The sequence below is a fragment of the Oncorhynchus mykiss genome, chromosome 17 (genome assembly GCF_057628025.1).
Source record: "Oncorhynchus mykiss isolate SJ-2025 chromosome 17, ASM5762802v1, whole genome shotgun sequence".
NCBI lineage: Eukaryota > Metazoa > Chordata > Actinopteri > Salmoniformes > Salmonidae > Oncorhynchus > Oncorhynchus mykiss.
In genome coordinates this window covers 72684099-72711145 of record NC_143038.1, presented here as the reverse complement: position 1 = coordinate 72711145, position 27047 = coordinate 72684099, and the positions used below count along the sequence as shown (strand labels likewise).

At 44.9% G+C, this 27047-nt stretch overlaps 2 protein-coding genes across 2 annotated transcripts; one reads left to right on the top strand and one right to left on the bottom strand.

Annotated features, from left to right (window-relative positions):
- The first annotated feature begins 1108 nt into the window (after positions 1-1108).
- Positions 1109-4349, top strand: LOC118940510 (large ribosomal subunit protein eL32). The gene is made up of 3 exons (XM_036950929.2): positions 1109-1206; positions 3051-3232; positions 4167-4349. The coding sequence occupies exons 1-3, from the start codon at positions 1111-1113 to the stop codon at positions 4294-4296; spliced, it is 408 nt and encodes a 135-aa protein (XP_036806824.1). The 5' UTR covers positions 1109-1110; the 3' UTR covers positions 4297-4349.
- A 2673-nt stretch (positions 4350-7022) lies between these two features.
- cand2 (cullin associated and neddylation dissociated 2 (putative)) lies at positions 7023-26832 on the bottom strand. Its single transcript, XM_036950927.2, has 17 exons — positions 26555-26832; positions 24251-24394; positions 23632-23786; positions 23139-23262; positions 22623-22879; positions 22086-22191; positions 21746-21903; positions 20869-21164; positions 20473-20614; positions 19095-19322; positions 18713-18926; positions 17798-18337; positions 17015-17637; positions 16482-16651; positions 11377-11541; positions 10454-10561; positions 7023-7631 (listed from the first exon to the last, which is right to left on the bottom strand). Exons 1-17 carry the CDS (start codon positions 26620-26622, stop codon positions 7407-7409), a joined length of 3723 nt encoding a protein of 1240 aa, XP_036806822.2. The 5' UTR covers positions 26623-26832; the 3' UTR covers positions 7023-7406.
- Positions 26833-27047: the final 215 nt, after the last annotated feature.

The window sequence follows — 27047 nt, the reverse complement described above, 5'->3', positions numbered from 1 at the left end:
GGGGCCTAACCTGTTACACTGGGGCCGTTACACTGGGGCCTAACCCGTTACACTGGGGCCTAACCCGTTACACTGGGGCCTAACCTGTTACACTGGGGCCTAACCTGTTACACTGGGGCCGTTACACTGGGGCCTAACCTGTTACACTGGGTCCGTTACACTGGGGCCTAACCCGTTACACTGGGGCCTAACCCGTTACACTGGGGCCTAACCCGTTACACTGGGGCCTAACCCGTTACACTGGGGCCTAACCCGTTACACTGGGGCCTAACCTGTTACACTGGGGCCGTTACACTGGGGCCTAACCCGTTACACTGGGGCCGTTACACTGGGGCCGTTACACTGGGGCCTAACCCGTTACACTGGGGCCTAACCTGTTACACTGGGGCCGTTACACTGGGGCCCAACCCGTTACACTGGGGCCGTTACACTGGGGCCTAACCTATTACACTGGGGCCCAACCCGTTACACTGGGGCCTAACCTGTTACACTGGGGCCCAACCCGTTACACTGGGGCCTAACCCGTTACACTGGGGCCCAACCCGTTACACTGGGGCCCAACCCGTTACACTGGGGCCTAACCTAACGTGTCAGGCATATGTACTGGTCTTGACAAGAAGAAAAGCAGTGTTTTTCTTTTCTGCACTGTTCAACCAATCCTGTCAATGTCCAAACGCTGAAGTCGTGTCACAGGCTCGTTACATTTCCCCTGAAAACCGGAACATCTGGTCGTTGCAGACTCGACAGCAGCTAGGGCTCCCGAGGAGCAGTTGATGTGTTGGGGGGGGGGGGTTAGGTCTTATGCTCAAGGGCACAACAACAGGCAATGACATCTAGACTTTGATTCCAGCAACCCTCCGGTTGCCACCTCACATCCAGCCAGATTTTTCCTTTCAGACCTGGGATTCAAACAGGCAACCCTCCGTTTACCGACCTGCCTCTAAACGCTAGGTTACCTGATGCCTCAATGAGTAGTAGCTGGTCTCAAACGAGACACTTGGCTAACAACCCCTGTGGTTAGCTAATAAAATATCGTTTTAAATATGATGGTGAAAAGACTTGCTTCCTCCCGGGTACAGCTAACGGACTGTTTCTGTTCCTCCAGGCAACATGGCAGCGTTGAGGCCTCTGAAAAGGCCCAAGATCGTCAAGAAGAGGGTGAAGAAGTTCATCAGACATCAGTCGGACCGCTATGTCAAAGTCAAGGTACAATGGATGTTGGCCGCTGTATAATTAATTGTAACAAACAATATTTGAATCTTTGCTACGTTAATGGGCTGAACCAGGGTTGTGTTCATTAGGGTAGGCGTTTTACAACCTCGACTCGACTCCCCAGGGTTGTATTCATTAGGATAGGTGTTTTACAACCTCTCGACTCCCCAGGGTTGTATTCATTAGGATAGGTGTTTTACAACCTCTCCTCGACTCCCCAGGGTTGTGTTCATTAGGATAGGTGTTTTACAACCTCTCCTCGACTCCCCAGGGTTGTGTTCATTAGGATAGGTGTTTTACAACCTCTCCTCGACTCCCCAGGGTTGTATTCATTAGGATAGGTGTTTTACAACCTCTCCTCGACTCCCCAGGGTTGTGTTCATTAGGATAGGTGTTTTACAACCTCTCCTCGACTCCCCAGCCGTTCCATGTTATTTAAACTGTTCCGCAGCCACCACACCTCATTTCAACTTGTCAGATAATCATCAAGCTCTTGATTAGGTAAATCGGTGAGCTAGTTTAGGGCTACAACAAAATCGTGTTTAAAACCTCTGTGGGGGTCCTCCCTGATGGAGAGGTTTGAAAACCACTGCATTAGGGCACATGGAAAATAAGTGGTTCTTATTGGACAAATTCCGGTAGTTCCTTCCTGTGTCAGTTTTTCTTCTGTTTTGGTGTCTAATGAACATGACCCAGATGTTGTTGAGGTCTGGAACATACGTTTTTTTTTTAATGAAGAGCGATCTCTGAAAGTGACACTTGTTAGTGCTGCTGTTTCCTTAACCCAATGTGCCCCCCCACACACACACACGACGCCTGTTTGGGTTTCTAGTCCCTTTTAAACGTGTGATTGGTCTGAATAACGGAGGCGGAAGTAGAGTCCGACTGGTTTGAGCTACAAACTATTTAAAGCGTTTGAAACGCTGAGACATGTTCAGCTTTATTTCACTCGAAAGCTACACAAGTCGTTAGGAAGGTAAAAGGTTGTTTTTTAAACATTTATTTGACCTCTTAATTTAACGAGGCAGGTCGGTTATTAAATAACAAATCCTTCTTTTCAATGACTTGTCTAGGAACAGTGTTGTTGAACTGTTGTTCAACTGCCTTGTTCAGGGGCAGAACGACAGATTTTGTACCTTGTCAGCTCGGGGGATTCGATCTAGCAACCTTTCAGTTACTGACCCAACGCTCTAACCACTAGGCTACGCTGCCGCCCTACATAGAAGATCATAGGAAATCCCAGAACATAGTGTCTATAATACTGTAATAAGCTCAAATAGTTGCTGTTGTCATTGACTAGTTTATTAATTTCCCACTAAGCAAACCATTTCCGTACTTACTGTATTCATATAAAATTAAATTTTGATCAGGTTTTTGATTACGTCAAAACGCAAGAATATAACTGATTTGTCAAATAGTTTTGTGTCCTACTTGTTGTCCTGAGCAGAAAAAGGTCAAATCACTTCATTGTGTGGCTAAATATAAGGTCTGGAGATGCATCGGGACTGATGAGGCTAAAGATACACCCCTGGGGGGGGTTAATTTCAGCCAATAGTTTTGAAAGTGGTGCTCGCAATCCAAAAGTTGCCCTTTTTAAAAAAAAAAACAAATCTTGTTTTACATCATCCATTTCGTATGATATGTCCTACAATTTTTAGTATTTTACGAATCCAATTTGTGTTTTAAGATCCTGGAGTGCGTCTTTAATAAGGAAGGGGGTCAGTGAACTGTCCTACGCCCTTTCCTGACCAGTTCAGTCACCGCGCTAGCTGGCTACTGTATTTGCAGGATAATCACCTTACTACTCGCCTCACTTGTGTTTTTATCTTTTTTTGTAGCAAAACTGGCGAAAACCCCGTGGTATCGACAACAGGGTGCGGCGGCGCTTCAAGGGCCAGATGCTGATGCCCAACATCGGCTACGGCAGCAACAAGAAGACTAAACACATGCTGCCCTCCGGCTTCAGGAAGTTCCTGGTCCACAACATCCGAGAGCTGGAGGTCCTCATGATGAGCAACAAGTATGTTCCTATTTATTTCTTCCTTCCTCTGAAAGTGTACACTCGGGCTGTCCCCCGTCACGGCTCTAAAAGCATTGGGTTGGTGTAAGCATTGACTGGATGAGCTTTTCAGCATTGTTAAATCCATGACAAGAAGGGTTCAGAAATGGAATCCCACCTGTGATCGCTCAGCGGGGCTGCGTTCAGCTCAGCGGGGCTGCGTTCAGCTCAGCGGGGCTGCGTTCAGCTCAGCGGGGCTGCGTTCAGCTCAGCGGGGCTGCGTTCAGCTCAGCGGGGCTGCGTTCAGCTCAGCGGGGCTGCGTTCAGCTCAGCGGGGCTGCGTTCAGCGGGGCACCACGTTTGTGGAACATTCACCGTAGTAAATATGTTATATACAACTCATATAATAGACATGTATAATAAGGAGTCCTGTTGGCTTTATTCATGACAGTTCATGAACAACGTTTGGGTTGCCTACTGAACGTAGCCCAGGGGTAGAAAGTAGACGGATGGTTCAGCATGTGGTGCAATGTTATGGTTTGGTTTGTCTTGTGAATCTTTTTTTCTTAGAATCCTATTCATTATTTTGAGGTGTTCATTCAAGTGCAATATTTCATTTTGGCTTATGTTTGTGTCCTAGCCTGATCTCACAATAGCTCACATTCTGAAATTAAATAGCCTGGTCAAGCAGACAGACCGCTACCCTCCTATGTGGATTAACCCTTGTGCATGTGTGTGTCCAGTAGATGTCCTGCGTATAATGACCTATAAATCTAGTTGGGTCTAATTCCATTTGAATTAAATAAGCATTGAGGAATTAGAATTTCGTGGTTTACTTCCTGAATTGAAATTGAATTGACCCTGATGACATCCAGTTGTTTCCAGATAAATGAAATCTCCCCTTTTGCCCTCTTGTGTCTTGTTACTATAACCATCTCTCCCCTCCCCTCCACAGGACCCATGCTGCAGAGATAGCCCACAACGTGTCGTCTAAGAACAGGAAGTTGATCGTGGAGAGGGCAGCTCAGCTGGCCATCAAGATCACCAACCCCAACGCCAGGCTACGCAGCGAGGAACACGAGTGATCTGGGACCACGGCTCTGTTGTTTGTTCAATAAATGATCTATACACCTGTCAATAGTATTTACTGTATTTGCCTGTTTATGATATGGTTGGGGTCATAATGCATTATAATGGCCTTAGGGTGATATTAGGTTGGGGGGGTCGTAATGCATTATGGCTTTAGTGTGATATATTAGGGTGGGGGGTCATAATGCATTATAATGGCTTTAGGGCTTAGTGTGATATTAGGGTGGGGGGTCATAATGCATTATAATGGCTTTAGTGTGATATATTAGGGGGGGGAGTCATAATGCATTATAATGGCTTTAGTGTGATATATTAGGGGGGGGGAGTCATAATGCATTATGGCTTTAGTGTGATATATTAGGGTGGGGGGTCTTAATGCATTATAATGGCTTTAGTGTGATAGGGTGGGGGGGGGGTCATAATGCATTATAATGGCTTTAGGGTGGGGGGGTCAATGCATTATAATGGCCTTAGGGTGGGGGGGTCGTAATGCATTATGGCTTTAGTGTGATATATAAGGGTGGGGGGTCATAATGCATTATAATGGCTTTAGGGCTTAGTGTGATATTAGGGTGAGGGATCATAATGCATTATAATGGCTTTAGTGTGATATATTAGGGGGTGGGGGGTCATAATGCATTATAATGCTTTAGTGTGATATATTAAGGGGGGGGGGGGGTCATAATGCATTATAATGGCTTTAGTGTGACATATTAGGGGGGGGGGTCATAATGCATTATAATGGCTTTAGTGTGATATATTAGGGGGTGGGGGGTCATAATGCATTATAATGGCTTTAGGGTGGGGGGGTCAATGCATTATAATGGCTTTAGGGTGGGGGGGTCATAATGCACTATAATGGCTTTAGTGTGATATATTAGGGGGTCTTAATGCATTATGATGGCTCAAAGGCTGTGATCATCAGCTAGATTCAGCTGCAGGCCAATTACAAAAAAAAAATACAAAGTATGTTGATCAGATGGTTGGGGGGCCGGGAACGTAATCCCAAAAATAATTAGCAGACTGCACATTGACCGCAAGAAGTCCTAACAGATATATTTAAAACTTTGCCTACGTTTATATATAATCTTGTGTTTCTCTCTGCGTGGGAATACTTGGCACCGGTTTACAAAATTAAAATCACTTGGAGCTGATTTCCTGGTGGCTTGATGTAAAAAGGGCTTTATAAATTAGATTTTGAGTTTTTAATGTCCAACAATAAATGCAAAATAAAGCCACTCGGGGGACGCTAGTTGGGGGTACCCTGCGTCAGTATTACAACCTTAGTCTGAAACGGATTCAAAAATAAATCCATGACTAAGTGAAAACAGGTTTAAGACATTTTTGCGAATGTATTGAAAATAAATATACAGACCATTTGCTTTGTAGAAATTGAGCTCCGGTGCATCCTGTTTTTCCATTGATCCTCCTTGAGATGTTTCTACAACTTGATTGTAGGTCTGTCTACCTGTGGTAATTTATTGGACATGATTAGGAAAGGCACACATCTGCCTATATAAAAGGTCCCACAGTTGACAGTGCAAAAACCAAGCCATGAGGCTGACGGAGTTGTCCGTTAGAGACGGGATTGTGTCATGAGGCAGATCTGGAGAATGGCACCAAACGTGTCTGCAGCATTGAAAGTCCCCCAAAGAACAGTGGGGACTTCAATAAATAAACTGTGGAACCACCAAGACTTCCTAGTGCCGGCCGCTCGTCCAAACTGAGCAATTGGGGAGAAGGGCCTTGGTCAGGGAGATGACTAAGAACCAGATGGTCACTGACAGCTTCCCTACAGTGGAGCATGGTCTGACAGCGTCCCTACAGTGGAGCATGGTCTGACAGCTTCCCTACAGTGGAGCATGGTCTGACAGCGTCCCTACAGTGGAGCATGGTCTGACAGCGTCCCTACAGTGGAGCATGGTCTGACAGCGTCCCTACAGTGGAGCATGGTGGTGGCAGGGACTGGGGAAAGCTTGAACGGAGCAAAATATAGAGATCCTTGATGAAAACCTACTCCAGAGCGCTCAGGGCCTCTGACTGGGGCAAAGGTTCACCTTCCAACAGGACAACGCAGGAGTGGCTTCGGTACAAGTGTCTGAATGTCCTTGAGTGGCCCAGTCAGAGCCCGGACTTGAACCTGATCGAACATCTCTAGAGAGATCTGAAAATGGCTATGAAGTGACGCTCCCCATCCAACCTGACAGAGCTTGAGAGGATCTGCAGGGAAGAATGGGAGAAACTCCCCAAATACAAGTGTGTCAAGCTTGTAGCGTCATACCTAAGAAGACTCAAGGCTGTAATTGCTGCCGAAGGTGCTTCAACAAAGTACTGAGTAAAGGGTCTGAATACTTATGTAAATGTGATATTTAAGATTATTTTGAATCAATGAATTTAAAAAACATTTTGCCTTGTCATTATGTGGTATTGTGATGTCATTATGGGGTATTGTGATGTCATTATGTGGTATTGTGATGTCATTATGGGGTATTGTGATGTCATTATGTGGTATTGTGATGTCATTATGGGGTATTGTAATGCCATTATGGGGTGTTGTGTGTAGATTGATGAGGAAAAAACTATTTAATCCATTTTAGAATGAGGCTGTAAGGTAACAAAATGTGGAAAAAGTCAAGGGGTCTGAATACTTTCCCGAATGCCCTGTATATTAGTAGGGGGCTGTAATGCAAGTCTTACATTTTACACACTAGACGATGCACAGTTAAATGAACAAAACGTTTGTTTATTTGCAATGTATTCACGGAGAATACTGTATCAATATCACAGCCCTACCAAAATGGCACTGAATACCACTGGCCTTAAAGTCCTTGATCAGAAGGCACGTTTTCATCTCAACGTTGATTATGGCAGATGAATAATTGCCTTTGATTTGGCCCTACGACATCCCGACTAGCCAATATGGCACGTTTTCAACTCAACTTTCAAGGCAGAATATAAATAATTTCAGTGGCAGAGAATACGGCCTATGACAGTCATACAATTTTGCATCTAGCCAAAAATGCTGGGCATTGGTTTCGGTTTCTGTTCTATTCTAAATAATAACTTCAAATTATTCTGGGAGGGTGTCCCCTCCTATCGTTTGGTTCTAACTGGTGTCCATGCTTTCCACTGTGCTGGAGCGTGTGTCTCCCTGAATGCTCTCTAAGATGGAGGCCATCTCTGCGTTGGTGCGTATCTGGTTGGCAAAGTCGGCCATGGCAGGGCTCTTCTCCACCTCGCTGATAGAGAGCAAGGCTGCCACGGCCCTCATCGCTGAACGACGCAGCTCCTCCTGCTTCTCAAACTCCTGCTTCACTGACCCCGCCTTCACCTGGGACGACGATAGAAGAAGAACATATTATGTAAGCACTGTCATCTTTTATTGGCGACGTTAACGTAAATACAGTGAGCTCAAAGTATTGGGTCATTTTGGAGTCACTTTAAAAAAAAATGTAAAAAAGAATATAATGTTTTTAAACACTTCTACATTCATGTGGATGCTACCATGGTTACGGATAACCCTGAATTAATCGTGAATAATGATGAGTGAGAAAGTTACAGACAAATATTGTACCCCCGAAACATGCCAACCTCTTACCATTACAATAACTGGAGAGGTTGCCAGACCTTACAGGTAATTTTATGTGTGGGGTACAGAGATGAGGTAGTCATTCAAATATCATGTTAAACACTATTGCACACAGAGCTATGTGTTCACAGCACTAACCTAACAGGTTAAATTAACTAATGGGTTGTAGCTGTAGTGCCTTCAGAATGTATTCACACCTCTTGAATTTGTCCTCATTTTGTTGTTATAGCCTACATTTAAAATGAATTAAACTGTGATTTTGTGTCACTGGCCTACACACAAAGTGGAATGACGTTTTTTGATTTTTTTTAACAAATTAACCAAAAATAGAAATCTGAAATGTCTTGAGTCAGTAAGTATTCAACCACTTTGTTATGGCAAGTATAAATAAGTTCAGGAGTAAAAATGTGCTTAACAAGTCAAATAATAAGTTGCATGGACTCTGTGTGCAATAATAGTGTTTACCATATATTTGTTGATGACTACCTCATGTCTTTACCCCACACATACAATTATCTATTTGGTCCCTCAGTCGAGCAGTGAATTTCAAATGTTCCAAAACATGCATCCTGTTCGCAACAAGGCACTGAAGTAAAACTGCAAAATAATGTGGCAAAGAAATTAACTTTATATCCTGAATACAAAGCGTTATGTTTGGGGGCAAATCCAACAAAACACATCACGCTTCATATTTTCAACCATGGTGATGGCTGCATCATGTTATGGGTATGCTTGTCATCGGCAAGGACTAGGGAGTTTTTTTTCGGACAAAAATAAACAGAATAGACCTAAGCACAATCCTAGAGGAAAACCTGGTTCAGTCTGCTTTCCAACAGACACTGGGAGACAAATTCACCTTTCAGCAGGACAATAACCTAAAACACAAGGCCAAATATACACTGGAGTTGCTTATCAAGACAACATTGAATATTCCTGAGTGGCCTAGTTACAGTTTTGACTTAAATCAGCTAGAAAATCTCTGGCAAGACCTGAAAATGGCTGCTTAGCAATGATCAACAATCAATTGGACAGAGCTTGGAAGAATTATCCAGGCGTGCAAAGCTCTTATTAGAGACTTATCCAGAAAGACTCACAGCTGTAATCACTTCCAAAGGTGATTCTGACATGTATTGACTCAGGGGTGTGAACACTTGTTTTGTTTTTTATGTTGGCAAATGTACTGAAAATTAAATACAGAAATATGTAATATACACATGTTTTCACTTTGTCATCATGAGGTATTGTGTGTAGATGTGTGAGAGAGAGAAAAAAATATTTAATCCATTTTGAATTTCAGGCTGTAACACAACAAAATGAGGAATAAGACAATATATATATGATATATATATGTATATTTGTTGATAGGGATATGAATACTTGTTGATAGGGATATGAATACTTGTTGAAGGCACTGTAAGTGAATTTGTCCCAATACTTTTGGTCCCCTAAAATAGGGAGACTATGTACAAAAAGTGTTGTAATATCTAAACGGTTCACCTGATATGGATGAAAATATCCTCGAATTAAAGCTGACAGTCTGACCTTTAACCTCGTAGTCATCTGTATCATTTAAAATCCAAAATGGTGGAGTACAGAGCCAAAACAACCAGAAATGTGTCACTGTCCCAATACTTATGGAGCTCACTGTATATAACATTCTTGTAGGATGAACATCGAACTGTAATTCTGCTATAAATGTCCTTCATACTTTTGGTGAACGTTAGTTCACACAATTTCCTACTTGGCATATTGTCTAAGTACATTATACAACCCAAATAGAAGGTTCTTAGACTGTGGACTGGCACAAGCCCTACCTTCACCTGGAACGAAGATGATGAAATAATGCACATTGTTTTGATTGGTGTTCTTTCACAGTTATATTTCCTAACCAGCATAGCTTAGCATAATAATGGTAAGATGTTTACGGATGGTTAGTCAATTCAAACCAGACGAAAAGTGCAAATATGTGTCCTGTGCACAAGTCAAGGTGGACCTGTTCTAGTTTGTTGACATCCACATAAGAAAAGTGACGCTTTTAATAATAATTATAAAAATAAAATAAAAAATGACCCCCAATTTCGTGGCATCCAATTGGTAGTTACAGTCTTGTCTCATCGCTGCAACTCCCGTACGGACTTGGGAGAGGTTGAAGGTCGAGAACCGTGCGTCCTCCGAAACATGACCCAACCAAGCCGCACTGCTTCTTGACACAATGCCCACTTAACCCAGAAGCCAGCCGCAACAAAGTGTTGGAGGAAACACCGTACACCTGGCAACCGTGTCAGCGTGCACTGCGCTCAGCCCGCCACAGGAGTCGCTAGTGCGCGATGGGGCAAGGACCTCCCTGCCGGCCAAACCCTCCCCTAACCCGGACGACGCTGGACCAATTGTGCACCCCCCCATGGGTCTCCTGGTGCACGGCCGCCTGCGACAGAGCCTGGAGTCCAACCCAGAATCTCTAGTGACACAGCTAGTACTGCCTTAGACCACTGCGCCACTCGGATAGGCCCTCGCTTTTAATTATTTCAGGCTTGTGTGGACTGCCATGTCATAAGTCTCCTTACCTTCGTGGTGCAGGTAACCCTGAGAGGTTCGATCAGTCTGTCCAATCTCTGGACCACAGCATTGGGACACAGACAGCAGAGTCTGGCCAGCATGATGAATGTCAACATCTGGGGGGGGGGGGGGGGCAGGCAGGAAGACATTTTAGAGAAATAAGATGGGAGAGACATTCGATCTGTTTTCAATGCCGGACGTGCATACAAATGGAGGAATTCAGTTTGAGCACTAGCCACAGAATTTGGAGCGTGCAACATGGTTCAATGTGCCTTTTAAATCAGCACATTCTACTTGTTCATGTTTTCAAATTGCCACCGTCTTGGGAGTTAGAATTGGGGTCATATATACAGTGCTAATGCCGATACAAAACAAGAGTAGTGGAGAACGCTGTAAAATACGGAGAACTTAGCAAAACAAGAGTAATGGAGGACGCTGTAAAATACGGAGAACTTAGCAAAACAAGAGTAATGGAGAACGCTGTAAAATACGGAGAACTTAGCAAAACAAGAGTAATGGAGAACGCTGTAAAATACGGAGAACTTAGCAAAACAAGAGTAATGGAGGACGCTGTAAAATACGGAGAACTTAGCAAAACAAGAGTAATGGAGGACGCTGTAAAATACGGAAAACTTGGCAAATGAGGCGGTTGTGATAAGTACATCTTTATGGCATTGGTTGACAAATCTCTCATTGCATCAAAGTTGGTCTCTCGTAAAACAAAAAATGAGTTCTGGGTGAATTAAGATTTAGATTTAAAGATGAAAAAATCCCCAACTTTTCTGACCGATAGCGTAGCATGGAAAACCATTAAGTTGGCTGTGTACTTTAAGCATCATTTGCCCCAACACACTAGTACCATGTTTTAGGGATTTCAAAAGGCCGGGAAGAAGTTAGTTTGCGGTCCTATAAAGTTTACGTGCAGTCTTACTCTGATGTCGTAGTGGTCTTTAAGGCCTTCTTCTACGCGGTCGAGGAACTCGAAGATGTCCAAGCAGTCCAGACAGCTGTCCAGTAAAGTATACATGCACTCAAACGCTGCCTTTCTCACGTCCAGACCATCGTCCACTGTGTGCTTGAACGGACCCATCTCCACCTGACAGACAGAGTGTTACCATCCTCTCATTTTGCAACATACACATATTCAACACGTAGTCAATATATTGTTGCCTTACAACCTGGAATTAAAATGTATTTTTGGGGGGGATCTGTATCATTTGATTTACACAACATGGCTACTACTTTGAAGATACAAATATATTTTCTTGTGAAACAAACAAGAAATAAGACAAAGATACTGAAAACTTGAGCGTGCAAAACTATTCACCCCCCTTTTTAAATGAATATCTTATTAACACTTTGTTCTAGCTAGCTATTTGTGTAGGTAGATATCAAGTAAACCCAATGATAATAGGGTTATTATCCCCCCCCCCGGTCCATGAGTTTTGGTCGGCGGCCCTCACTTGGCAGGTTTGTTGTGGTGCCATATTCTTTCAATTTTTTAATAATGGTGCTCTGTGGGATGTTCAAAGTTTCTGATATTTTTTTACAACCCAACCCTGATCTGTACTTCTCCACAACTTTGTCCCTGACCTGTTTGGAGAGCTCCTTGGTCTTCATGGTGCCGCTTGCTTGGTGGTGCCCCTTGCTAAGTGGTGTTGCAGACTCTGGGTGTCACGCCCTGACCTTAGTATTCTTTGTTTTCTTTATTATTTTGGTTAGGTCAGGGTGAGACATGGGTGATTATATGTTTTTGTCCCGTCTAGGGTTTTTGTATGTTTATGGGGTTGTTACCAGTCTAGGGGTTTTTGTATGTCTATGGTTGCCTAGTTTAGAGGCAGCTGTTTATTGTTGTCTCTGATTGGGAACCATATTTAGGCAGCCATATTCCTTGAGTATTTTGTGGGTGATTATCTTTGTCTATGTCTAGTTGCCTGTACTAGTTTATAGCGTCATGTTCGGTTTATTGTTTTGTAAGTTTGTTTAGTGTTTCTTCGTCTTCATTAAAGAAGTGTGTATTCATCTCACGCTGCACCTTGGTCTCCTCCATACCACGAACGTGACAGAATCACCCACCACCAAAGGACCAAGCAGCGTGGTAACGGGCAGCAGCAGGGATCTCAGGACTCCTGGACATGGGAGGAGATTCTGGACGACAAGGGACCCTGGGCACAGGCTGGAGAATATCGCCGCCCCAAGGCTGAGCTGGAGGCAGCGAAAGCCGAGAAGCAGTGGTATGAGGAGGCAGCGCGGTTGGAAGCCCGGGAGGCAGCCCCAAAAATGTATTGGGGGGAGGCACACGGGGAGTGTGGCTAAGTCGGGTAGGAGATCTGAGCCAACTCCCAGTGCTTACCGTGGAGAGAGAGGGACCGGGCAGGCACCATGTTATGCCGTGAGGCGCACGGTTTCCCCGGTGCGCGTGCATAGCCCGGTGCGGTACATTGCAGCTCCTCGTATCGGCCGGGCTAGAGTGGGCATCGAACCAGGTACCATGAAGCCGGCTCAGTGTATCTGGTCTCCAGTGCGTCTCCTCGGGCCGGTGTACATGGCACCAGCCTTACGCATGGTATCCCCGGTTCGCCAGCACAGCCCAGTGCGGGCTATTCCACCTCACCGCACTGGCCTGGCTACGGGGAGCATTCAACCAGGTAAGATTGGGCACGCTCGGTGCTCAAGAGCTCCAGTGCGCCTTCACGGTCCAGTCTATCCGGTGCCACCTCCAACCACCAGCCCTCCGGTGGCAGCCCCCCGCACCAGGCTGTCTCTCCGTCTTCTTCCTACAGGTGCTCCCGCCTGTCCAGTGCTGCCAGAGCCTTCCTCCTCTCCAGAGCTGCCAGAGTCTCCCGTCTGTCCTGAGCCGCCAGAGTCTCCCGTCTGTCCTGAGCCGCCAGAGTCTCCCGTCTGTCCTGAGCCGCCAGAGTCTCCCGTCTGTCCTGAGCTGCCATAGTCTCCCGTCTGTCCTGAGCCGCCAGAGTCTCCCGTCTGTCCTGAGCCGCCAGAGTCTCCCGTCTGTCCTGAGCCGCCAGAGTCTCCCGTCTGTCCTGAGCCGCCAGAGTCTCCCGTCTGTTCTGAGCCGCCAGAGTCTCCCGTCTGTCCTGAGCCGCCAGAGTCTCCCGTCTGTCCTGAGCCGCCAGAGTCTCCCGTCTGTCCTGAGCCGCCAGTCTCCCGTCTGTCCTGAGCCGCCAGTCTGTCCAGGAGCTGCCAGAGCCATCAGTCAGCCAGGAGCTGCCAGGAGCTGCCAGAGCCATCAGTCAGCCAGGAGCTGCCAGAGCCATCAGTCAGCCAGGAGCTGCCAGAGCCATCAGTCAGCCAGGAGCTGCCAGAGCCGTCAGCCAGTCCGGACCTGCCAGAGCCTCCCGCCAGTCCGGATCTGCCAGAGATCTTATTTAGGGGCTTCATAGCAATATAAACGCACCACTTTTCCAGTTTTTTGTTGTTGTTGAGGAATTTATTGAAACAAGTAAATTTTTTCATTTCACTTGACCAATTTGGACTATTTTGTGTATGTCCATTACATGAAATCCAAATAAAAACCTATTCAATTACAGGTTGTAATGCAACTAAATAGGAAAAACGCCAAGGGGGATGAATACTTTTGCAATGACAGAACACTGACATTCCTGTCTTGCAGGAAATCACGCACAGAACGAGCAGTATGGCTGGTGGCATTGTCATGCTGGAGGGTCATATCAGGATGAGCCTGCAAGAAGGGTACCACATGAGGGAGAAGGATGTCTTCTCTGTAACGCACAGCACTGAGATTTCCTGCAATGACAACAAGCTCAGTTCGATGATGTTGTGACACACCGCCCCAGACCATGACGGACCCTCCACCTCCAAATCGATCCCTCTCCAGAGTACAGGCCTCGGTGTAACGCTCATTCCTTCGACGATAAACGCGAATCCGACCGTCACCCCTGGTGAGACAAAACCGCGACTCGTCAGTGAAGAGCACTTTTTGTCAGTCCTGTCTGGTCCAGCGATGGTGAGTTTGTGCCCAGAGGCGACGTTGTTGCTGGTGATGTCTGGTGAGAACCTGCCTTACAACAGACCTACAAGCCCTCAGTCCAGCCTCTCTCAGCCTATTGCGGACAGTCTGAGCACTGATGGAGGGATTGTGCGTTCCTGGTGTAACTCGGGCAGTTGTTGTTGCCATCCTGTACCTGTCCTGCAGGTGTGATGTTCAGATGTACCGATGCTGGTGTTAAACGTGCTGGTGTTAAACGTGGTCTGCCACTGTGAGGACGATCAGCTGTCCATCCTGTCTCCCTGTAGTGCTGTCTTGGGCATCTCACAGTACGGACATTGGAATTTATTACCCTGGCCACATCTGCAGTCCTCATGCCTCCTTGCAGCATTCCTAAGGCAAGTTCACGCAGATGAGCGGGGACTCTGGGCATCTTGGTTTGGTGTTTTTCAGAGTCAGTAGAATGGCCTCTTTAGTGTCCTTAGTTTTCATAACTGTGACCTTAATTGCCTACCGTCTGCAAGCTGTTGATGTCTTAACGACCGTTCCACAGGTGCATGTTCATTAATTGTTTATGGTTCATTGAACAAGCATTGGAAAAACTGGGAAACAGTGTTTAAACCCTTTACAATGAAGAGCTGTGAAGTTATTATTATTATTTTTTAATGAATTATCTTTGAAAGGTAGGGTCCTAAAAAAGGGAAGTTTCTATTTTTGCTGAGTTTAGTGACATGTTTTCACAAGGAAACCCATTAAACTGTTGACAACCCCTCTACGTGCTCAATAAAGGAATGAAGGAGAGAGGGGATGAGATGGAAACGCACGGTGGTCAGATATTCTGTAATGTGTCAGCCTATTAATTATGAAAATATAAAATATGACCTATTACGAGGCTATTCCAAATACAAAATTCACTATAACTGTAGCCCAACTCTGAATAAGTTTAGACCAATTACGTACCAAAGGTTTCTTAAATCTGTGTTGTTTGTATGTTTTTCTGCCAGGCGTAATAAGCAGTAGACTGATGGACATTGTTCTGCTTGTGCTTTTCTAATGTCTGTGTTCATGTAAGTGACTGATTGAACGAATCCTCACTGTCAGTATCTGCAATTTGACAGTACGCCCGGAAACTTGTTTAGAGAAAGGGATATCTCCGTTTTTAAGGTCTCAGCTTAGAGAGCAGAAGCCTTGTGAGGCATTGGTCTGTCACATGCATGACCCAGTATTGGTCTGTCACATGAATGACCCAGTATTGGTCTGTCACATGCATGACCCAGTATTGGTCTGTCACATGAATGAAGCAAACATTAATTATGAATAATCATGCAAATATAACTTGTCGGTGTATATAAGGGAACTAATGCATCTAAGTTTGACTGTGACCGCTCCTGCTTGCTGACAATAAACAGTGATTCATTTAAAATTGACTTCGAGTGTCCCTGTGTAAGAATTTCCAAAACACTATGTATTGCATAATGGCACAATCAATATTTAAATTCAGGGTTATTTTTTTCTGGCTTGGACTCATATATATATATAAGGCCTATACATACACTCTAATATGCATGATCTTACAAAGCAGCTGTCCATTTCGTTGTGTTTGGCTTTGAAACAACATCCACAACAACCACGTTTTCCCCACTCAGTTTCAACCTGTTATTGAACCTCTTTCTTCACATGTATCGATCACAGTGAGGTGAGTTGTAAAAGCACTGATACTGTTTTGATGATAAGTGTTTTGATGTGATTTTCCCATCTCATTTGCATTGATGTCAGAGAGGTTAGAGGGATAATAGATCCCTGAGTACCAGGCCATTAGCGACCCGATGATCGTTATCGAGTTGTCGAGTACTACTAAAGCTCATCCAGAGTGTATAAGAGGAGATTACAGTGACTCAACGGTAGTAGAATTCAGCTGCGGTCATGACACATGACATCAGGTGTGGCGGTAACACGGTCAAGGCAACAGCCTTAGTCCTTCTTGATTTGTGTCTTGTATGTAGAGGTTAGGTGATATTGAGGCTAGCTGCACACACACACACACACACACACACACACACACACACTACCTCTCTGATAAGGTCCTTCCTGATCTGTGTCTCGTTGTAGAGGCTAGGCAGTACTGAGGCTAGCAGACCGCGGATCAGAGAAGGTTTGTTGTGGGCCGCTGAGTTGAACATCACCAAGGCCACACGACGTACATTCGGGTCTTTGTCCTGCAGAGTCTTCAGGAAGTCACCTGGCATAGAGAACAGGGTGATGTTCATTAAGAACCAAATGGGAGAAATCAAACAGAAACCGGGAGGTAAACACAAACAAAAAAAATTCCCGTTGCAAATATATATATATATTTTCATTACCTGAATGAATACAACCCTGGACATTGCAAGCATGTTGTGGGTGCATTTTAAATGACACCCCATTTCCCCATAAAGTGCACTATTTTTAACCAGACGTGGCTTTAACCCCCAAAAAGTGCACTATTTTTAACCAGACGTGGCTTTAACCCAACGGTTGAATGAGGTTGAATGAGGCTGTCATTTAACCAGTGTAAACATTTTTTTAAATTTTAATTATATGTTGAGTCACTTTGACATCTTACCTATGCATCCTTTGAGTAGTGAATCTATAGGTACAGGCTGATCAACGATGGTGAACTTAACAGCAGTGACCACAGTACTGCGGGCCACAGGAGACCCTGAGGACAGCTGTTGTTTGAGCCTGGGCAAGAGCTGAGCCGGGTTGACCATGGTGAGTTTCCCCAGACACTCCGCCACCACACTCCTCGTCCCCTCTTCGGCACACTCGCGGTTCTTAAAGAGCAGAGCCCAGATATCCTCGACGTGGGCCAACAAGCTCTCCGTCGAGCAGGCGCTGATCACCTCTTTGAGGCTGTGTAACAGCAGGTACCTTCTCTTAGCCTGGCTACCTATCTCCGTCAGCATAAAGGGAAGGTACTCCTCCAGGTTGCCCACACAGATGTTCCCCAGAGCACAGGAAGCGGCTGACTTGACTTCCTCGTTGGGAGAGGAGAAGGCCTCCAGGATCACGGTCTTTAGTTCCTTCTGACCCCCCAGGTTCATGGTACGCCCCGCCTCCCCCAGACACAGGAAAGACAGGATTCTGACGGACTCGGAACACTTGGGGTTCTTGACTTCCTGGATGAAGCCGGTGACCATTCCGGATGCTTCTTTAGGGCACACAGAGGATAGAGCAGCTACACACCTGACCAAAACAAGAGACAATATAAAACAAAAAATAAAAACATAATTTTGTGTTTCTCATGCCTCTACAGGACACTATAGGTATATCACTTATATCTCTCCTCTATCTGTACACTTAATCAATCAATCAATCAATCAATCGAACAAACCACTACTCCTACCTGGCCACAGAGTAGTAAGACTGTCTGTGCATGGGTGTGGGGTCTGTAGCCTTCCCTGAGCCATGGAAAGGACCGGTGAGAGCTTTCAAGAGGTCGTTGTATCCCATGTTCCCAGCCTTAGTGACCACCAGGGCCTTGAAGAACTCCAAGATGGCCGACAGAGCCCCTCCTTGCAGCAACGGGGAATGAACCAGATGAAACACACCAGGTAAGACGGTGTTCCCGATCTTGGACAGGGAGGAGGGGCACACCTTAGCTATACAGGTGAGAAGCATCACCGCCACCTGGGATATGTGCATGTCGTTCTCCTCGATCAGGGCAGGTAGCTCGTTGAGCACAGCCTCGATCATGGGCGGCTTCAGGCTGTCGCTGTAGTTCATAACTATCATGTTGAGGGCAGTCAGTGTGCTCAGCTTGAGGGCGCGCTGGTTCTTCCTGAGGAAGGAGGCTAGGATGGGGATGCCCTCAGTGAGTAAAGGTCGGAGGTCGATCCTGAGGGGCGATGTGGCGATGAGAGTCAGGGTCTTCACCGCTGTCAGCCTGTTAGGAGAAGAATTGGACCAGTTTGAAACAGAGACAGCCCTCAATGATGCTCCACATGTTGTCCCAGAAGTCATTATTGAAGAGATACAAAGATGAACCTTCCAACTCTATGGATAACATACATTATTGTCATGGAGACACTTTTGTCTTACACCCCCCCACAATATACACATAAACCCACAGAGAGCTTTGATGAAAGAGTTAGCCACAGTTTAGTTTATGGGGTTGAGTGTCTTGCTCAATGGCACGAGATAGTATTGGGATACTGATGCCAGTAACTCTCCTGTTGCAGGCTCACTTCCCAGCCTACACCAGATTTTTTTTTACAGTTGGGAGCAGGGATTTGTACCTGCAAAACACTAGGCTACCTACCTGGTGATCTCGTTCTTCAGTCTCTCCAGGAAGATCTGCAGTGTCGGCTGGAGGTCCCCGCCCAGCTGGTCTCCTAGGTGACACACGATGTGACCCATACAGGAAATGGCCCTCTCCTTCACTTCCTGGTCAATGTCTGCAGCCTTCAGCCTCTTCAGAGTGGCAGAGAACACATCCTTCACGTAGGGCTTGACATCAAAGGCGGGTAGTTTATCTAGAGTAGAATAGATACTTTTATTTGGAACTGAATTTCTTATTCTACCTTTCATCCCAACCCCAGAAAAACAATGATCTGACACCAGTAGCCAGTTCAGTCCCCACTATTTCATCCCCGTGGACCAGGACTATGATTACTGATCCACCTCTGGGCTACAGTACCTACCTCCTAACGGGCATATGATCGTGACCATCTGCTGAGTGACCAGTAGGGCTTCGGAGGTGATCTTATAGAAGGGGTCCTCCACACACTGCACCACCGGGGGCAGAATAACCTTCATGTGAGGCTGGAAAACAGCAGGAGGATGGCTGCACAGGAGGACATTGAGGAAAGAGAGGGCATCGATCTTCATGTTGGACGAGGTAGACTTGTCTGTAAGGGAGTGAACTATACCTGAAAAGAGAGATGCCAGAGAAAAGGTGAATATGAATGTCAAGATGCCTTTTTTTTGGGACATTGTAACAATGACCAGTCCAGCATTATTTCCTTTTTAAGTTATAGTACTATATTTTTATTGACAGGAGTTTTCCTGACCACGTGGCTAGAACGCAAAATTGTCCTGGTCCTTTGACTAACTACAGAGAAGAAATTAACAATCGTTGTAGCCTATAACTACAGTAGGCCCTGAGTTATTCCTGGCCAGGTCACATGATCGATGCCCTCTCTTTCCTCAATGTCCTCCTGTGCAGCCATCCTCCTGCCTCAGGAGGACCCCTTCTATAAGATCACCTCCCGAGGCCCTACTCGTCACTCAGCAGATGGTCACGATCATTTTAAATGTTACGTAAGCTCTGTCATTGAGCTGTTCTTGTCTATTATTGTCCTGTATTCTGTCATGATTCTTGTTTATTGTGGAACCCAGGAAGAGTAGCTGCTGCTTTTGCAACAGCCAATGGGGATTCAAATGAAATCAGATTTGTAATGGAAAAACTACTGGATTGTTTATTGTGGAACCCAGGATGGAAAAACTACTGGCCCCAGAAATGAACAAAGGAATGTAGTAATTTAGATAAGAAGCTGTGGGTAAGTGAGGGTGTGAGTGAGGTTACCAGGGATGAGAGATGGTATGTGAGGGTGTGTGTGAGGTTACCAGGGATGAGAGATGGTATGTGAGGGTGTGAGTGAGGTTACCAGGGATGAGAGATGGTATGTGAGGGTGTGAGTGAGTTTACCAGGGATGAGAGATGATACGTGAATGTGTGAGTGAGGTTACCAGGGATGAGAGATGGTATGTGAACGTGTGAGTGAGGTTACCAGGGATGAGAGCTGGTATGTGAGGGTGTGTGTGAGGTTACCAGGGATGAGAGATGGTATGTGAGGGTGTGAGTGAGGTTACCAGGGATGAGAGATGGTATGTGAGGGTGTGAGTGAGATTACCAGGGATGAGAGATGGTATGTGAGGGTGTGAGTGAGATTACCAGGGATGAGAGATGGTATGTTAGGGTGTGAGTGAGGTTACCGGGGATGAGAGCTGGTATGTGAACGTGTGAGTGAGGTTATCAGGGATGAGAGATGGTATGTGAGGGTGTGAGTGACAGATTACCAGGGATGAGAGATGGTATGTGTTTTCCCAGGGCTCCTGGCAGTACGTTGGCCAGCTCTGTCAGCAAACTGAAACAGTCCTGTCTAGACTTCATACTCTTCTCCTTCAGCTGCTTGTGGAGAGCCTTCACTACTGTGGGGACCTGGGAAACAACAAATAAACGACTGAGAAACACCTCAAACGAATGAAAGCTCACATTAAAACGTACTGAAACATGTCTCCTAATTCACCTTGTCGTCTCTGTATTGTGATATACACTATTACTGTATGCTCTGCTGCGGTCTTGGATGAGGACCCACTTTAAAAGGCATTTTAGCCCCATGAGACTAACGCCGGTTGATTAATGGTTAGAAAACAACAACAACAAAAAAACAACAACAAAAAACAAAAACAGACCTGTTTCTTGAGCAGGGTGATGGCTGGGTCTTCTTGGACTCCAGGCTCTGTTGCTGTGGTGATGAGGCCCTGAGAAGGCCTGGTCTGTTTGAGTAAGGCAACAAAAGCTACAAAGATGTCCGTCTTGACGTTCTCCTCCCTCTCTTTAAACCGAGCCAGCAGGGTTGGCGCTACTGACCCGTAGAGCTCCACTAGCAGGTCTCTCCTTGTGCTGATCACAGCCTCCAGACACTTCACAGACGACCTCCGTACCTTCCAGCTCATGTCGTCATCGTCACTGTACTCGTCATCTGACTCTGCAAGGGAAAAGAACGTTGACTTTCTTCCAATGTCCATATACGCATATCATATTACAATTAATGTCCAATAGATTGCATTTAAATTCCCTTACCCTGACCCTAACCCCAAAACTGACCCTAACTCTAACCCCAAACCTGACCCTAACTCTAACCTCAAACCTGACCCTAACCCCAAAACTGACCCTAACTCTAACCTAAAACCTGACCCTAACCCCAAAACTGACCCTAACTCTAACCCCAAACCTGACCCTAACTCTAACCTCAAACCTGACCCTAACCCCAAAACTGACCCTAACTCTAACCACAAACCTGACCCTAACCTCAAACCTGACCCTAACTCTAACCACAAACCTGACCCTAACCCCAAACCTGACCCTAACTCTAACCTCAAACCTGACCCTAACCTCAAACCTGACCCTAACTCTAACCCTAACTAACCCCAAACCTGACCCCAAATCTGACCCTAACCCTAAGTCTAACCTTAAATCTAACCCAAAATCAGACCCTGATCCTAACTCTATTTAATAATTGCATATCAGCATAGTTGCTGTTGATAGGTTTGTTGATAGTTTGAGTACCTTGGTCCTCATCCTCTCCGTCCTCTGTATCCATGGACTCATCCCCGTCCTCATCCCCGCCCTCATCCACATCATAGTTGTAGTTGGGGTCATAGGTGATGTACCTCAGACACAGCTTGATCACCGTGGATATATGAGGGGACATCTCCTTGGGGCATCTTATATAGAAATAACAGATCAACTATTGAACTTATTTAGTAGTTATGGGTCTGTTTTTTCATCTGTGTCTAATCTTGTGTGAGCACTGGGCTCTGGTCAGCTAGTAATGGGTGGAATAAATCACAAGAGAAACCTCAAGAAGAGAGAGAGAGAGAGAGATTCACTAGAGAGTTTTTTTTACCTGCGGACGAAGGCTTCAAAGGCCTGGAAGCAGTACTCCCTGAGTTCATCGTCCTCCACACTGCAGAATGTCATCACCATGGGGATGATCTTCTCTAGGTGCTCACCTGGAACAAGAGCAACACCACAACCACTTACCAGACCAACCAATACAATGCTGCTCTCTGGTGACTAAAAGTTCAACAATGTCCATTTTGATTTGCAACCACTTTGGCAGATATCAAGTTGGTTTTAGAAAAAAAAATAATAACTTGGATGTCATTTCATTTCCAGAACTCTGATTTATTTTCTTAACTATAAATTCAACAATCAAGCTTAAAGAAACTGATCCCCAGCCAACCTCACCCTACCCTATACCCTGTTGAACAGCACCTCACCCTACTCTCTACCCTGTTGAACAGCACCTCACCCTACCCTCTCCTGCCTGTTGAACAGCACCTCGCCCTACCCTCTCCTGCCTGTTGAACAGCACCTCACCCTACCCTCTACCCTGTTGAACATCACATCACCCCATGCTAAGGCTAGCTAGCTGCCTCACCGACTCGATGCCCTCCCTGGCGGCTGACGGTGGCCAGACACTGGATGTAGGTGCGTGTGGTGGAGGTCTGCTGTCCTCGGCCCAGCTCAGCCAGCAGGTGCTCAGTGAGCTGGGTGAAGAGAGTCGTGCTGCAGCTGGGCACCAGGTGACCCAGGGCCATGATAGCCCTCTTCCTCACAGCCATACGGGGGCTGGTCAGCTGGGGGAGCAGGCTGGTCAGGATGGAGGCATGGAAGCTGATCAACGTACCACTCAACCTATAGGGGTGAACAGAGAGGGTACAGGATCAGATTTTTTTAAAACAACATTATGTAACATTCTTTCAAATATCTGAGCTGTGCTTGATTTCCCAAGTACAATGGTCCAAAAACTCTAAATGTAATTGAAAACACATCAATACTAGAATTGACCTGTATTTGACCCAGATCTGTATAAGATAAATACTGGTCGTCATGGAGTCTTCTGCTTTAAAAAAAAATAAAAATGTTTATTACACTCTAGAAAAGCAGAACTTACCTTCCCAACATGTCCGACAGGATGTCCAAGGCCTCCAGTTGAACGGAAACATCCTCCTGTTTCCCCATGGCTCCTATCAGCTGAGATGTGATCTTCTTACACACGTTGGCAGTCAGGCTCTGACCTGGTAACTCAAAGCAAAAGAGGAATTCTAGAACTGTACAATTTTCTGCATTCAGATTCTCTACCCTTTTACTGAAGTGTGCACTTGCACTACCAATCCCAAATGGACCACTAAGCCCTAAAACCCATGCCTGTAAGGTTTAGGGGTGCATTTGGGATTGGGCACCTGTCATGGATTTAACAATGGTGGACACTTCCTCCAGTCATTGCTTTGACCAATCCGATTCGCTACATGGTTAGCTGACATAATACAAAACACTCTCATTGGACAGTTTCCATTTCAGAGTTCCTCCAAGGAGGAGAACCATACTGTAGTGTAGCTTGTACAACAACAACAACAACAACAACAACAACATAAAGAGACTCGTACCTGCGGAGCATGGGGGCAGCTCAGCGATGACTGTCTTCAGACCCATACTGGAGATGTCTCTGAGTTGTTCCTTGTCTGACATCATGTTAGAGCAGAGAGTGTCCACCATGATCTCAACCTGGTACTCTTTCACCTTGCTCACCAAGGGACCCAGACTGCAGCAGAGAGACACAAATCATTACCCAACAAACTGATTGAAAAACAAAATAAAGTTGTTACATCTGCAAATGTTCCTTGAGAAAGACAACTATCAACATGTGACTTTAAACTTTAAAACAAATCTGAAATACCTTGTGACACACAGGAGATTTTATTTCACCTTTATTTAAATAGGCAAGTTAAAGTTAAAGAACAAATTCTTATTTACAATGACGGCCTATTTCGGCCCTAACCCTAACCCGGACGTCACTGGGCCAATTGTGAACCGTCCTATGGGACTTGGGTTGTGATACAGCCTGGAATCGAACCAGGGTCTGTAGTGACGCCTCTAGCACTGTGATGATGCAGTGCCTTAGACCGCTGTGCCACTCAGAAGCCCAAGTGGTGATGCCTTGTGCATTTTAACGCTTTACAAACACAATGGTTATTATAAAGAGAGACACGCCAAGCATTAGCCTACCACTTGACAGCCAGATTCTGCACCTCGCCATTCTTATCTTCCAGTAGCTTCAGGAGCATGGTGACCACCTTCTTCTCGCTGTCTTCATCCAACTTGATAGAATCCTTCTGAAGCTCCATCATCAGGTCATTGGTGGCCATGAAGCTGGAGGAAAAGATGAGTCCAACATGACCGTTATTCCACTAACACAAAGTTATCTACTGTATTTTAGACAGTATTACTTTATTATGGCCATGAACGTGGAGGAAATGAGTCCACTGTCTGTTTTGGTTCTCACAAAATGAACAATAAAGTATATATACGATTGAAGTCGGACGTTTACATGCACCTTTAGCAAAATACATTTAAACTCAGTTTTTCACAATTCCTGACATTTAATCCTAGTAAAAATTCCCTGTCTTAGGTCAGTTAGGATCACCACTTTATTTTAAGAATGTGAAATGTCAGCTTTTATTTATTTCATCACATTCCCAGTGGGTCAGAAGTTTACATATACTCAATTAGTATTTAGTAGCATTGCCTATAAATTGTTTAACTTGGGTCAAACGTTTTGGGTAGCCTTCTACAAGCTTCCCACAATATGGTTGGGTGAATTTTGGCCCATTCCTCCTGACAGAGCTGGTGTAACTGAGTCAGGTTTGTAGGCCTCCTTGCTGGCAAGCGCGTTTTCAGTTCTGCCCACAAATTTTCTATATGATTGAGGTCAGGGCATAGTGATGGCCACTCCAATACCTTGACCTTGTTGTCCTTAAGCCATTTTGCCACAACTTTGGAAGTATGATTGGGGTCCATGTCTATTTGGAAGACCCATTTGCAACCAAGCTTTAATTTCCTGACTGATGTCTTGAGATGTTGCTTCAATATATCCACATAATTTTCCTTTCCTCATGATGCCATCTATTTTGTGAAGTGCACCAGCCCCTTGCAGCAAAGCACCCCCACAACATGATGCTGCCACCCCCGTGCTTCACATTTGGGATGGTGTTCTTCGGCTCCAAACATAACGATGGTCATTATGGCCAAACAGTTCTATTTTTGTTTTATCAGACCAGAGGATATTTCTCCAAAAAGTACGATCTTTGTCCCCATGTGCAGTTGTAAACCGTAGTCTGGCTTTTTTATGGCGGTTTTGGAGTAGTGGCTTCTTCCTTGCTGAGTGGCCTTTCAGGTTATGTCGATATAGGACTCGTTTTACTGTGGATATAGATTATTTTGTATCTGTTTCCTCCAGCATCTTCACAAGGTTCTTTGCTGTTGTTCTGGGATTGATTTGCACTTTTCGCACCAAAGTACGTTAATCTCTAGGAGACAGAACGCGTCTCCTTCCTGAGCGGTATGATGGCTGCGTGTTCCCATGGTGTTTATACTTGCATACTATTGTTTGTACAGATAAACGTGGTACCTTCAGACATTTGGAAATTGCTCCCAAGGATGAACCAGACTTGTGGAGGTCTACAATTATTTTTCTGACATCTTGGCTGATTTCTTTTGATTTTCCTATGATGTCAAGCAAAGAGGCACTGATTTTGAAGGTAGGCCTTGGAATATATCCACAGGTACACCTCCAATTGACTCAAATGATGTCAATTAGCCTATCAGAAGCTTTTAAAGCCATGACATCATTTTCTGGAATTTTCCAAGCTGTTTAAAGGCACAGTCAACAAAGTGTATGTAAACTTCTGACCCACTGGAATTGTGATACAGTGAATTATAAGTGAAATAATCTGTCTCTAAACAGTTGTTGGAAAAATGACTTGTGTCATGCACCAAGTAGATGTCCTAACCGACTGCCAAAACTATAGTTTGTTAACAAGAAATTTGTGGAGTGGTTGAAAAACGAGTTTTAATGACTCCAACCTAAATGTATGTAAACTTCTGACATCAACTGTATATTCTATTCTACCTCTTATTTTCATGGCTCTCCCTATCACACCTGTCATTCAATTAACATAATGTACAGTGAGTGAGAAGTCATTTTGAGGTTCTAGAAGATAGCATTACGTCATAATTATTATTGTTGGACCCACTTTAGTGAGAGGAGTAAGAATTTATTTTATCATAACCTTGACGTTATTATTGTTATGCATTTAATTTGTAATAATAGCCTAATCTACACTACGCGTATTATTTGAATAGGTGAGATACGTTATAGGCCAGTTTTAAAGTCATTAGTAATAAAAGTCGTCAAAAATACTTAGTGGCAGACTGACACACACGAAAAAAATGACAGTCATTGTTGATAGCCCACATTATTACTGTCATCCCACACGCAAACATGCATCGCAAAACACTCGGCCTTCTTACCGAAAGTCTTTGTCGGTAGATGTCATTTTCTCCAACAGATTGGAGATATGGTAGGAGATATTCGACATCTTGACTACCAATTACAGTTAATTTATATATGATAAAAGTTGAATGAATAACTTTGAAAATAGTGTAGCAGAAGTTTCAGCCGGAGAACATGGCGAGAGACAGGGTGGCAATAGCGACGAGCTAACTTTGGACAAGAACAAACTGAGAAACATGACACTTTCAGGGTTCGTTATAAATAGGCACGACCGTGTTATGAGTGAGTCGAGAATGAATTCCTAGTTTATACTGACACCTGGTGGAACCAATCAGGAACCAACGCTCAGCGCATCAGAAACGTTTTTCTTCCTTAAATTGTACATTTTCTCGAAATCTAATGGCACAACCTATATTCGAGCCTTAAATCTTAAGTAGTTGAACATGTTATCACTCCAACCTCGTGAAAGTGACAAACTGACACGTTTTAATTTTCGTCAAAAACAACTTT